The 13,818-nt window shown below is 42.9% G+C and overlaps 1 protein-coding gene across 2 annotated transcripts in view; it reads right to left on the bottom strand.

Moving 5' to 3' along the window:
• ADGRG2 (adhesion G protein-coupled receptor G2) overlaps positions 1 to 13,818 on the bottom strand; it is a 122,255-nt gene that overhangs the window by 67,622 nt on the left and 40,815 nt on the right. For both annotated transcript variants that reach the window (XM_019431651.2, XM_019431652.2), the window contains exons 2-3: positions 13,161 to 13,203; positions 1,036 to 1,151 (exon numbers count right to left, since the gene is read on the bottom strand). In XM_019431651.2, coding sequence (XP_019287196.2) covers positions 1,036 to 1,150 — 115 coding nt within the window. In that variant the 5' untranslated portion in view covers position 1,151; positions 13,161 to 13,203. The remainder of the gene's footprint in view (positions 1 to 1,035; positions 1,152 to 13,160; positions 13,204 to 13,818) is intronic.

Genomic DNA, 13,818 nt, shown 5'->3' with positions numbered 1-13,818 from the left:
TGCTCCCCATCACTAATCAGTAAGTGAAAATCACAAGGAGATTCCGTTTCACACCCACTATCGGCACAGCAGGAAACAGGAAGTGTTGGTGAGGACACAGAATCCTTGTGCCCTGCCGGGAGGAATGTAAAATGTAGTGCCACTGTGGGAAACAGTGTGGCAGAGCCTCAAAAAGTCAACCACGGAATCACCATATGATCCGGCAATTCCACTGCTAGGTTTATGTACCCAAAAGGATCGAAAGCATGGACTCAAACTTGTACTTGTACACCAATGTTCATAGTAGCATTATTTACAGTAGCAAAAGGTGGAAATACCCCAAATGTCTATCAACGATGAATGGATAAACAAACTGTGGTCTACGCACACAATGGAGTGCTATTCAGCCTTAAAAAGGCATGCAGTTCTGATACATACTACAACGTGGATGAACCCTGGGAGCATGCTAAGTGAATAAGCCAGACACAAAAGGACAAATATTATATGATTCCACTTATACAAGGTACCTAAATGACAAATTCATAGAGACAGAAAGAACAGAGGTTACCAGGGACTGAGGGGAAGGGGAATGGGGAGTTACTGTTGAACACATACAGAGTTTCAGGGCACCTGGGTGGCTCGGTCGGTTAAGCGTCCGACTTCGGCTCAGGCGCCGATCTTGCGGTGCGTGGGCTCGAACCCCTCGTCTGGCTCTAGGCCGGCAGCTCAGAGCCTGGAGCCCGTTTCGGATTCTATCTCTCCCCCTCTCTCTCTCTGCCCCTCCCCGGCTTGTGCTCTGTCTCTCTCAAAAATCAATAAACAGTAAAAAAAGAAACACGTACAGAGTTTCTATCTGAGATGACGAAATGTTCTAAAAGTAGACAGTGGTGATGGCTGCACAAAACTGTGAATATATTTAATGCCAATGGTTAAAGGGTTAAAATGGCAAGTCTTATGCTTATTTTGCAGCAAAAAAATAAATTCTAAGTAAACACACATTACAGAGATAGAACGGGGAAAAAATGAAAAAAAAAATTTAAAAAGCAGGCACCTTACCTTCCAGGGATGTAACCAGAACAACATGAAGACAGATGATGGTAAGAAACATCTTGAACAGCAGAAGTTCTTCGGGTCTGCCAGCATGGCCACACTGCCTGCCACAGAAAAACATCCTGGAATAAAATAAGGGGAAAACATCATCATCACAGCACGCCATAATCACAACACAGAAATACCCAAGAGGTCAGTTACTTAACCAAGGCAAACTGCAATCCTGCTTCCTTTAAATTACTCTGGTTCCAGAGAACTGGCAATGCCAGCCGGGCACTGGCTACAAAAAGCAAAACCTATATTGATTATGGGAAGACCACCCAGTGGGATATCGTATTACATTCAAAATTATTTTAAAAAACAGGGGCACCTGTGTGGCTCAGCCGGTTAAGCGGAGGACTTTCGATTTCGGCTCAGGTCATGATCTCACGGTTGGTGGGTTTGAGCCCTGCGTCGGGCTCTGTGCTGATGGTACAGAGCCTGCTTAGGATTCTCTCTCTCTCTCTCTCTCTCTCTCTCTCTCTCTCTCTCTCTGCTCCTCCCCCACTTTCTCTCTCTAAATAAATAAATAAGCTTTGAAAAAATTTTTTGAAAAACAAAAACCAGAAACAGACGCACAAATGCAGAAAACAAGCTAGTGGTTGCCAGAGGTGAGGAGACAGGCAAAGTAAGTGGCAGGGATTAAGAGGGACAAAGTTCCAGTTATGAAATAAATAAGTCACGGGGATGAAAGGTACAGCATAAAAAACAGTCAGAGATACTGTAGTAAATTTGTATGGTGTCAGAAGGTAACTACACCGAACCATGGGGAGCATTTCATCGTGTACAGAACTGCCAAATCACTAGGTTGTACACCTGAAACTAATAGAAAGAATATTGCCTGTCAACTATACTTCACTTAAGACTGCGATTTTTTTAAAAAGACAGGCAAGGTAGTCCCTGTGAATTTATGGAAAACTTCAATACACGCAAAATATTAAGAGAAGAAATTAAAAACACAAAACACTGCATATATAATTAGTAACACTATACAAAGGCTGCTTAAAACGATGCTAAGAATCAGAAGGGGTTAGAGAATCCTATAAACATTCTACCCTTACTTATGTTTTATACTGTAAAAGGATTTCCTCTCTGTTATGTGTCAGCTCATGATCAGTGCTTGCATTTTTAGTAGTCAGGAGGGGAGAGTCAACATTTTTTTTAAAAAAGCAAAGTTCGTAACAAAACTGAATTTAAAAGCTCCGTTTACCATTCGTGCATCCATGCATTCGACATTTATCGACGGGCAATAAAAAGAAAGGTATCGAGGGGGGTCCGGCATGCTGAGAGAACCGCCAATCCGAAGACCGCGTCTGTCCCTCTCACGGTGGAGGAGCTGGCCAGCAGCACCCCCGACGGGCAGTCGGCGCCAGCAGCCGAGGCTGGCATGGGAGGCTGAGGGAGGGAGAGGCCAGGCAGGAGATCACAATCTGCCCACGGGCTCAGGCACAAGCACGCTGAGCGGCCAAAGAGCGGGAGTTCAAAGGTTCTGGCTCTGCCGTGCAATGTCGGCGTGACTCTGGACGAGTCCTTTCCAGTGGCCGAGATGCCCCGTCTAGCCAACTGTGATTAACAGGACCGACCCGAGAGTGCCGCTGTGCTAAGTGAGCACGGTGAAGCCACTAGAAAGGCTAGCTGTACTCTTGACTCGTTCAGTCAACAAATACCTACTTTGCGCCCTAGTACGTGCAGGGTGAAACAGTGCAGGGGTTATGTGGGTGAGGGCATGGACAGACGGGGATAAAACACAATTTCTCAGTCTCCAGGGAAAGCTGTCGGTCTTTAAGAATCCTGTAATTTCATAGCCATCACCAATGCCACGGAGGTAACTCTTTCCTTGGACACGGCGTGATAACGTCTCAGACCAGCAGGTGAATCCCTCTCCTTCCAAAGAGGGCTTACGTTTTTTAAATCAATAAATTGTATTATATATTAATACACTACGTTCACAAACTGTAAAATGTCTCTGGTTTGGCCCTGCTCTTCAGCGCGCTTATCCTCTCTCTCTTCATAATGGCATATTATTGACCCTCCCAAATGAGTCACTCGAACCAGAATGTTAATATAGCCGTGCAGAGATGTAGCAATGTCTCTCTGGAGGAAAATTTACGTGTCCGCTACAGCTACACGCAACAGTATTGATGAATCTCAGAGATACAAAGTTAGATAAAGGGGCCAGACGTGAACGAATGCATATCGTACAGGAGTCCATTCGTGTGAGGTACAAAAGCAGGCAAAACTGACGGATGGAGCGAGGAGCAGGGGGAGCGGCTATCCCTGGAAGGGGGTGCGGGTGGAATAATTACAAGTGCGCACAAAGGGGTTTCTGAGGTACAGGTGCCGTTCTGTGTGCTGGTGACGTGGGTGTGTTCAGTTCCTGAAACTCAATCGAATTGGACACTTATGGGTCTGTCACAAAAAGTTGCATTTAAAAAGTTTAAAAATCAATCTATTTTTTTTATTTCTGAGTGCAGATCCCCCTCCAAAAGCACTGCTATTCAAAAAACAATCTGCATTTAGTGCACCAAACCTCTACCAAAAAACTCTCTCCCATACACATGCCCTCAGGCTCAACTCTACCTGGAATTTGTAGAACTGACTTAGAAAATTTACTGCACAAATATCGGATTTCAGAGCAGTTTACTTCTGGAAAGGAACTCAGAATTCACCTAGCCTCAAACCCTCATTCGACAGACCAAGGAAGAGGCCCAACCAACATGCTCTAGGCAATGGGTCAAGGTCATCTGGCTGTTTGGTGGGACTCCTACTCTTTCTACCAGACCACAATGCTGTCCTCCTGAGGATCTGTGTCTTTGGAAGTAAACTGTTCTGAATCCACCAGGTGAAATGAATCAACAAAGTCAAAACGCTATTATATAATTTCAAAATTTTTGCCACCTCATTCTTGAGCTTTGCCAAGTCCTAGGGGAGGACCTCCTAAGTGGTACATAAGATACGGTCAAAGTTAAATTAGTCAGAGTGCACAGGGACTGGTTATTATGTGCTGGAACTTGGGCCTCTGATCAAAATAAACCACGCCTTTTCACTGAAGAGAGCTTGTACTCAACTCCCAATGACAGCAGGAAAGGCCAGAATGAAGGGTGATTCCAGCAATCATCTTGAAAAGAGAACACAGATCAAGAAGGACTTACTACAGACCGGGTGCCATGGAAAAGACCGCTTTCAGTTGTCAAGGCTGAAATACCTTTCCTCAAGGCTGAATATATATTTCCCAAAAGGAGATGTTTTATCACATTTAAAATAACGTGGCTCCTATTGCCTTCTGTATAAACTAGACAACACCCTGCTAAGTCATCACGTCCTAGGATCACCGACCAAGGAGGAAATCTGTGGATTTTGAAAGCCTTATTCATTATACACAAAAGTCATTTTTACCTTTTTGAGCTAGAACTTTTCTTCATTTTCTGGTGTAAGTTGGGTTAGCTCAGTGCTATCTAGGCCATCGAGAAAGATGATTTGAATAGCCATCGATTCTTAGCACATTTTCAAGGTGCTAAGCATGGCTGGTGAGATAGCATCAACTGCAAAGAAAACTATCTGCTCGCATTTAAACAGTAAAATCTAGGGGCGCCTGGGTGTCTCAGTCGGTTAAGCGTCTGACTGTTGATTTCAGCTCAGGTCATGATCTCACAGTCGTGAAATGGAGCCCCATGTGGGGCTCCGCCCTGACAGCACAGAGCCTTCTTGGATTCATTCATTCATTCTCTCTCTCTCTCTCTCTCTCTCTCTCTCGATGCCCCTCCCCTGCTCATGCTTGCATGTATGCTCTCTCTCTCTCAAAACAAATAAACTTAATAAATAAATAAAATAAATAAATAAATAAACAAACAAACAAAGATCATCCAAAATCCATCTTGGTCCAGGGCCCCCTTTTGTGGTTGTGGACTCTGATGTACATGGCTACCACGACATATGCAATGATCGATATTTTTTTTTGACCTAAGTAACAAGAGGTGTGATAATTGTTCCGCAAGCCTCCTAGAAAATTTTATGTCTTTGAGAGAAAACAATTAACCCTCAAAAGAGCATGTGATAGACTGACATCTGTCTTCTCAGAAGAAACAATGGAAGCCAGAAGACCAAACAAGAACTGTGATATCGTTCACTACCTACAAATCCTCACTGAAACAAATCCTAAAAGATGTACGCGGGCAAACAATGAGATCTGAGATGCAACAAGGAATGAAGGAGAAGGAAAAGTGGTTAATATGTGACCAGGCCCATTCCTAACATTTGTGATATACAGGTTAAGAGTTTGAAAGGAGGTCCGGGGTGAGACGCCTGGGTGGCTCAGTCGGTTGAGCGGCCGACTTCGGCTCAGGTCATGACCTTGCAGTCCGTGAGTTCGAGCCCCATGTCGGGCTCTGTGCTGACAGCTCAGAGCCTGGAGCCCGCTTCGGATTCTGTGTCACCCTCTCTCTCTCCGCCCCTCTGCCACTCGTGCTCTGTCCATCTCTCTCAAAAACTAAATAAACATAAAAAAAAATTAAAAAAAAAAAGGAGATCCGGGTTCCTGGCTGGCTCGGTTGGTAGAGCATGTGATTCTTTCTTTTTTTAAGTTTATTTATGTATTTTGAGACAGAGAGTGTGCGAGTGAGCATGGGAGAGGCAGAGAGATGGGGAGAGAGAATCCCAAGCAAGCTCTGCACTGTCAGCACAGAGCCCCACGTGGGGTTCGAATCCACGAACCATGAGATCAGTGACCCAAGCTGAAGTCAAGAGTCGGATGCTTAATCAACTGAGCCACCCAGGTGCCCCACACGTGACTCTTGATCTCAGGGTCATGAGTTCAAGCCCCACAATGGGCATAGGGCTTACTTAAAAAAAACAAAAGGAGGTCCAATTTGCCCTTATTCTTCCACTAGGGCTCCATCTCAAATTACAAGAGGCTTTGTGCGTATGCATGCGGATACCCCAGCCTGTACGTTTAACGCCCCCCTCTCCCTGTAAGCAGCTACCCCTTGGTCATCCCTTAGGTCTAAAGGGATGTATACCTGCAGCATGAAGAGGCCTGCTCAGGTCCTAGAAATAGGCACAGAATGACCGGATAGGGGATTCCAGGGTCCCACGTTCCAGGTGGGCATCACTTCTTTGTGTTGCAAACTTCTCACCCTTTGGAGAGGCTATGACTAGGGAAGGGCCAGAGAGGGACCTTCTAAAGCATGAGACACAGGTCAGACACCCCAGTTTCCCAGAGCTAACGGTGGCACTATATACTGGTAAATCCAAATGAATGTTTACTGTATAAAACATTAATATCTTGCAGGGATAAATGAAACATGACAGCATAAAAATATGACACCTATATTATTTACATATACAGTATATAATACAGATATATATATATCAATTAGGAGGTAAAAAAATGAAATTAAGAAGTTAAAGTCTTCTGGGGCACCTGGGTGGCTGAGTAGGTTAAGCGTCTGACTCTTGATTTCAGCTCAAGTCACGATCTCACGGTTCATGAGATGAAGCCCCGAGTCGGGCTCTGCACTGACAGTGCGGAGCCTGCTTGGGATTCTCTGTCTCCCTCTCTCGCTCTGCTCCTCCCCCATTCATGCATGCTCTCTCCTTCTCTCTCTCTCTCTCAAAACACATATTAAAAAATGTATATATAAATGGACTAAATGGTTCAATTAAAAGGCAAAGATCATCAGACTGGAAAAAAAGAATCCAAATATGCTATTTACAAGGACACAACTAGAACATAATGATACAGCAAGTTTGCAAACAAAAGGATGGGAAAGATGTGCGATGCCAATACTAAGCAAAAGAAAATATACTAATTTTTTACTATATTATCAGATTATACTAATATCAGACAAATAATGCTTTCATTTTTTTAAAAGTTTTATTTATGTATTTTGAGAGAAAGAGAGAGAGACCATGTGGGCGGGGAAAGGGTACAGAGAGCTGAAGTCCCGGAGAGAAAGAATCCCAAGCAAGCTTTGCACTGCCAGCAGAGGGCTTGAACTCACGAACCCTGAGATGGTGACCTGAGCCGAAGCAGCCGGCGTGTGTGCACTCGCTCTCTCTCTCTAACTCTTCCCTCCCTCCTTTTTGAATTTTAAGAATATGTTAGGCCTTGTATTTTTCTCTCCATGTCTCTGAGCTTTTCTTTTGTATTTCATATCTGGAGCTCCAGTTTGCTTCATTAGGCCCATAAGCTCACACAGAAAGGGTTCCTTTGTTTACATTACCTCCTTGAGTTCTCGCTTTCCCTTCATCTCCGGCCTGGTAATTCTTTTCTCTCTTGTTAGCTCTTTGCTATATTTAAGAAAATGCTCTTAATATTTTGTTCACAATTTTTTATTGTACCCAGCAGAAGGTTTGGTGTGAATAACTGAACCCAGTGTATTCTTGGATCACTGAAGAACATTTTTTTTCTGAGGTATTTGCTGAATCAGGATCTTTTAGTCGACTTTGAATCGAAATTCGGTTATGTTCTTACTAATAGTTTCCTGATTCTTTTTTTAGAGTAGTTAAACATATAACCAGAGACTCTAGGGGGGAAAAAAAAAAGCAACCTTGAGATTCTCTGACTTCTTTGACAGTTGAATGATCCAAGGCAACTGCTTCATTTGCACTGAGAACCTCTCCAGGACCTCCCTTTTCAATTTCCACTTGTGCAAGTCTGGTTAGTCAACACTTATGACTCACTGTAAATATCTCAAAGGCATAAAATTTTCTAGGAGGCTTGCGGAACCATTATCACACCCCTTGTTACTTAGGTCAAAAAAAAAAATATCGATCATTGCATATGTCGTGGCAGCCATGGTATAATCAAATTATGGCAATTAACCAGAGGTAACAGAGCATAACCCTTACCGAGACCTGCCCTAAAGTGGTCTCAAGCTATCGCCCCCCTCCTTTTAAATCTTATTCTCTAGTTATTCTATATTTAGATAAAGATAGATTTATCATTTATTGCCGTTCAAAGCTGCACTGATGGCATACATATCTTTCAAAATATGATCGTTGTTAGTATGTTTAAAGAAATTGAAGAGATCTAGCACATTTCTTGGAGGGGTCCAGCAGGGCTATGGCATACAGTCACGTAGCTTATACACACTGTACAACCCCAGGGATTGCCATGTACATCAGAGTCCTCAATCACAAAAGGGGGCCCTGGACCAAGATGAATCTTGGGTGATCTTTCTCTCTTTCTTTTCTTTCTCTTTCTTTCTTTCTCTCTCTCTTTCTTTCTTTCTTTCTATTTTTTAATTTTTTTGGTTTTTTAAAAATTTATTTATTTTTAAAGTTTATTTATTTGTTTTGACTCTCCTGAGGAGCTTAAGTAGCTTACCAACCGAGCCACCCAGGTGCCCCAAATAATACTTTAAAGCAAAGAGCGTTACCTGTAACTAAAATGGTTCATTCCTAAAAGGTTCAATTCAATAGGAAGATGACAAATTTACATCTCTATCATCATCTGGTAAAATTCAAATAAGAAAGCCACTAAGGATACAGAATATTTGAATGACACATTTAACGAACCTGACTTAAAGACCATGTATGAACCCTCCACTCCATTTGGAGTATTTATGAAAACCAAGCCATACAAGAAGTCTCAAAACTGTTTTACAGAATTGGGGAAAAGAAAAGAAGCATGTTCTCTGACCACAAGACAATCAAGCCATAACAAAAAGTTAAACTGTTATTTAACAAATAACTTAGAGGTCAAACAAGAAGCCATAACATATATTAGAAAATATTTGGTAATATAATAAAAACACTTTTTCAAAACATGTGGGGCACAGCTAAAGACCTGTAAAGTTTACATCTTAAATGTACATATTAGAGGGGCGCCTAGGTGGCTCAGTCGTTTAAGTGTCCGACTTCAGCTCAGGTCATGATCTTGAGGTTCTTGGGTTCAAGCCCCGCATCGGGCCCTATGCTGACAGCTCCGAGCCTGGAGCCTGCTTCGGATTCTGTGTCTCTCTCTCTCTCTCTCTCTGCCCCTCCCCGACACGCACGCGTGTGCGCACGCTCTCTTTCTCTCAAAAATCTATTTAAATTTTTTTTAAAAAATTTAAATAAATTTAAAATAAATTAAATACATAAAAACTTTAAATGTACATATTAGAAAACAAGAAAGCCTTAAAATTAATAACTTAAGCTCCTTCTCAAGAAGTTTGAGGAAAAAAACCCAGCAAATTAAACCCAAAGAATTAGGGGGCGCCTGGGTGGCTCTGTTGGTTGAGCCTCCAACTTCGGTTCAGGTCATGATCTCACAGTTCATGAGTTCGAGCCCCGCGTCGGGGTCTGTGCTGACAGCTCAGAGCCTGGAGCCTGCTTCGATTCTGTTGTCTCCCTCTCTCTGCCCCTTCCCCACTGGTGCTATGTATCTCTCTGTCTCTCAAAAATAAATAAAACATTAAAAATAACCAAAGAATTAGAAAGGAAATAACAAAAATAAAAGCATAAAATAATGATATAGAAAAAAAAGACATAAAATAAAGGTTATTAACATAGCCCAGGTTGGTGTTTGAAAAGAAAATTCTGGCAAATTTAAGAGGGGAGGGAGGGAGGCAAAGGGGGAAGAAAAGAGAGAGTGAGTATCAGCAAATAACCAACGGAAAGAATTTAAAAAGCAACATAAATGAAAATGCTATAAACATACAAGATTAAAGGATCTTAGGAATAACTTTATTCAATAATTTTGAAAATCTAGACAGAAATGGGCACATCCCTATGTAAAACATACAACTTACCAACAAAGAGTCAAGAAGAAATAGTAAACATGAATCGATGTATAACCATTAAGTCTCAAAAAATTTCCCAAAGACAAAGAAAAGTCTGGTCTCAGATGTTTACACTGGTGATTCTAGCAAATGTTTAAAAAACAAGAATTTCAGTCTCACAAACACTCCAGGAACAGAGACAGACAGCACAACCTAACTCATTTTCACCAGGCTAGGACAACCCTGATGCCAAAACCTGACAAGGAAAGTCCTCACAGTTTGACCCATTTCATACATCAAACGAGACTATTTACAGAAGTCTCTGCCATGCTCACAGAAACGTCTAGCAGCAGTTTCAAATCTTGTAAACTGGGGTAATTTGAATAAATACAGCACAAAAGGAACCACTCCAAACTTCAGCAACAAAATGTTTTGAAGATAAAGTCATCAAGAACTAAAGCCAGCAATGCTGTAAAAAGAGAAATGACCGCTCATATGCCCCCAAACACCCATGTCCTAACGATGACAGAAACTCGGTTAACCGGTAAGTGCTGCATATGAACTCCAAAATGGCAGCTTTGTGTGTCATTTATCATAGCGAAGTCAAGTCAAGGGGGAACCATATGGCATGATTGTAATATGAAGCTTTCACGTCTCTACAAGCAAATGGAAGGACACGATTCGTTGGGTCTTGACGGTGCAAAATGATTTCCTCAGGAAGCAATAAGTGCTTTCTAACGCAGGGGGGAGAAAAAGCTTTATTCAATACAAGTGAATGCCATACCACATGTGCAAGATTAGAAATAAATCGTGTGCTTAAAGTAAACAAAACTCTGAGAGGCGTTCTACTTTTCAACTCCCTCAGTCATCTCCAAATTTCTCCGCTGCCCTACCTGCAATCCACCATCCTCTTGATTACCCAAAGGCAAAGCGAAAGCCTGCTTTTGTCTCTCCCCTCAGTCTTCAGGCTCCTCTCCCGACGCCCGGTAAATATGTCGAACAAAAGCATGCATGGTAGAGCCGTCCGCCTGCCTTCGAATCCAGGCTCCACCACCTACAGTGTGACCTTAATCCGTCCCTTAAATTCTCTGGACATAAATTCTTCATCTGGAGGCAACTGGGTGGCTCATTTGGTTAAGTACCCGACTCTTGGTTTCGGCTCAGGTCACGATCTCACGGTTCGTGGGCTCGAGCCCCGCGTCGGGCTCTATGCTGACAGCACGGAGCCTGCTTGGGATTCTCTGTCTCCCTCTCTCTCTCTCTCTCTCTCACTGCTCCTCCCCTGCTCGTGTGCACATGTGCTCTCTCCCTCTCAAAATAAAAAAATAAACTTTAAGATTTTGGAATTATTTCCTACATTCACCTAGTTTTGCTGACGTTGTTGTTTCAAGTTTTTATTTAAATTCTAGTTAACATATATGGTGAAATTGGTTTCAGGTGTAGAATTTAGTGATTTTTCACTTACGTACAATACCCACTGCTCAGCACAAGTGCCCTCCTTAGTACCCATCCCCTATTCAGCCCATCTCCCGTCCACCTCCCTCCATTTGTTCTCTGTCATTAAGTCTCTTAGCATTCATCTAGTTTACAGAACTTTATTGAGGTTCTGTTACATGCAAGGTACTACACATGGGACTTATGATACTACGATACACAGGACAGATATCTTTCCTGCCCTCCAGAACTCACAGCCACTATCCACTTGGATTCACTGGTCATTGGTGTAGCCAAATAAATAGTGACTTTTTTTTTTTTAACTTTCTCTTCATGGTCCATGCGAGTCAACTTTGCCTAAAAACAAAAACAAGGCACTGGAACACAACATCCTCTCCCGTATAGACTCAGTCTCCACCTCACCCCCACCCCAGCGGCATGCAACTCCACCCACAGCAGGCACTCAAAAAAAGATGTTTTAATTGATTTGGTCTGGAATCTGTGGCTACACAATAATTTCATCAATATGGAGAGAAAAAAAATAGGAGACTCTCCTTACAAGCCTCCCCAAGATGGTGATCTGCACCGAAAGATGGGGGGGACAGGGGTGGGGCAGAAGTACACGGTTTGTATCATCAGGAGATCGTATTTGAGAAGAAGTGAGGGACGAAGGAAAGCAAACCACCCGCCAGTATTCTGTGTCCTTCCTTGCTTTTGTCATCACACCGGGCCAACTCTTGCTTCAAGTCCCAGCGTGGCCATTCACTAGCTGGGTGACCTTGCTCAGACATTTTAACCTTATTTACAATAATAACTTATCGGGATTTAACATAGTAACAACGTGTATTATTTATCATTTAAATTATAATAGGATTGTTCTAATTTATGTTAACAGCAATAAACCGTTGTATCAGTTACAAGATTTCTATTGTTTATACCAGTCAAGAACCAGAAATAAGCAATATTTAGGTGTCTCAAAGGAAACAGGAAGTATAAGTCAGTAGAGGTTTAAAAAGTCCCGTGTAGGGGTGCCTGGGTGGCTCAGTCGGTAAAGCATCCGACTTCAGCTCAGGTCGTGATCTCGCAGTTCGGGGGTTCGAGCCCCACGCCGGGCTCTGTGCTGACAGCTTGGAGCCTGGAGCCTGCTTCGGATTCTGTGTCTCCCTCTCTCTCTGCCTCTCTCTCTCTCAAAAATAAATAAACACTAAAAAAAATTCTTTTAATTACGTGTAGAAGAGTTGGGAGCAGAAATCTCGTTGGGAGGAGCCTTTGGAAGCTTCATGGGCACAGCACTTCAGGTAAGAAAGAGAATGTTCAGGGGCGCCTGGGTGGCTCAGTCAGTTGAGCGTCCAACTTCAGCTCAGGTCATGATCTCACGGTTCACGAGTTGAGTCCCTCATCAGGCTCTCTGCTATCAGCGCAGAGCCTACTTCGGATCCTCTGTCCCTCCTCTCTCTCTGCCCCTCCCCCTCTCATGCTCTCTCTCTCTCTCTCCCCAAAATAAAGTTTTTTTAAAAAAGAAAGAGAATGTTCAGTAGTCCATTTCAATGCGTGAGAAGAGCTATTGGAGACAGAGAAGTCAGTCCAGGGAGAAGGAGAGGGGAAAAGAGTGAAACCAAATCCCAAAGAGTTCTCTGGAAATGATCGTTTTCCTTCCCCAGAGTTTATTGCGCCACATAACTTCAAAATCTGTACCCATTAGTGAAAGTTCTCAAAAAACAACTGGACTAGCAAGAAGAAATGGTTCCACAATAGAATCCCTGAGGAAAAGAAAATGTCTACAGAAGAAGCCTCCAAGTGGGAGTGAGGAGTTTAAAACAAAACAAAACAGAATACAGTAGTTAAGGGGATGGGGATTTGAAATGAAGGGAGGTCATTCGAGGGGGAAAAAAAAAACAATCAAATATGTTCATTATTTCTACAATATTATCACACAGAAATAGCCTCACTCACCTGACAGGAAGTTCAAGAGAAAAGATGGAGACTCTGCACAAATCTGAAAATGAAAAAAAAAAAATTAGATCAATGGCAAGTTGGCTTCTTGGCACCATAATGCTTCAAGCTACCATCAGCCCATCAGCCATGGCCCACAGACCACCCTGCCATATACCAGGGCTTGAACTTGGAAGCAGAGTTAACAAAAGAAATGGAGGAAGCAAACCCTGCTCTTAAGGAACTCGTTTTAAACTGAAGACCAGCCCAAAGCCACTGTTGGGGAGGAGCGGGTTAATGTTTTAGTAGCGTTTATGACTGCTCAGTCTCAGGCTTCATTAACAGCATCATAGGGGCACTGGAGAATGAAGTGGCCGGGTCGGCGGGGGAAGGGAGTCCCTTCTAGAAACCATGCTTTGTCAGATATTTCTTTATGTTTTTGTGACTTAACTTCCCTAGAACATAAACTCCTTGATACCAAGAATTGGGTCATTTATGTTTCTTGTGCCCCTAAAGCCAGAGGCAGAATTCTTTCTCCACAGAGGGACCACATAAATAACCGTATTGACTGTTACGTGTGGCTCAGAATTGGAAGGGGGATGTGGGAGTATGGGCAATGACCTGAGTGAGGGACAAAGCAGATGGATACCGGCAAAAGGGAAAGGGATGCCCACCCAAA

Source organism: Panthera pardus, unplaced genomic scaffold (genome assembly GCF_024362965.1).
Source record: "Panthera pardus isolate Hobbes unplaced genomic scaffold, ASM2436296v1 HiC_scaffold_27, whole genome shotgun sequence".
Classification (NCBI taxonomy): Eukaryota; Metazoa; Chordata; class Mammalia; order Carnivora; family Felidae; genus Panthera; species Panthera pardus.
The sequence above is the reverse complement of the archived record's forward strand: the minus strand, read 5'-3'. Positions and strand labels throughout refer to the sequence as shown.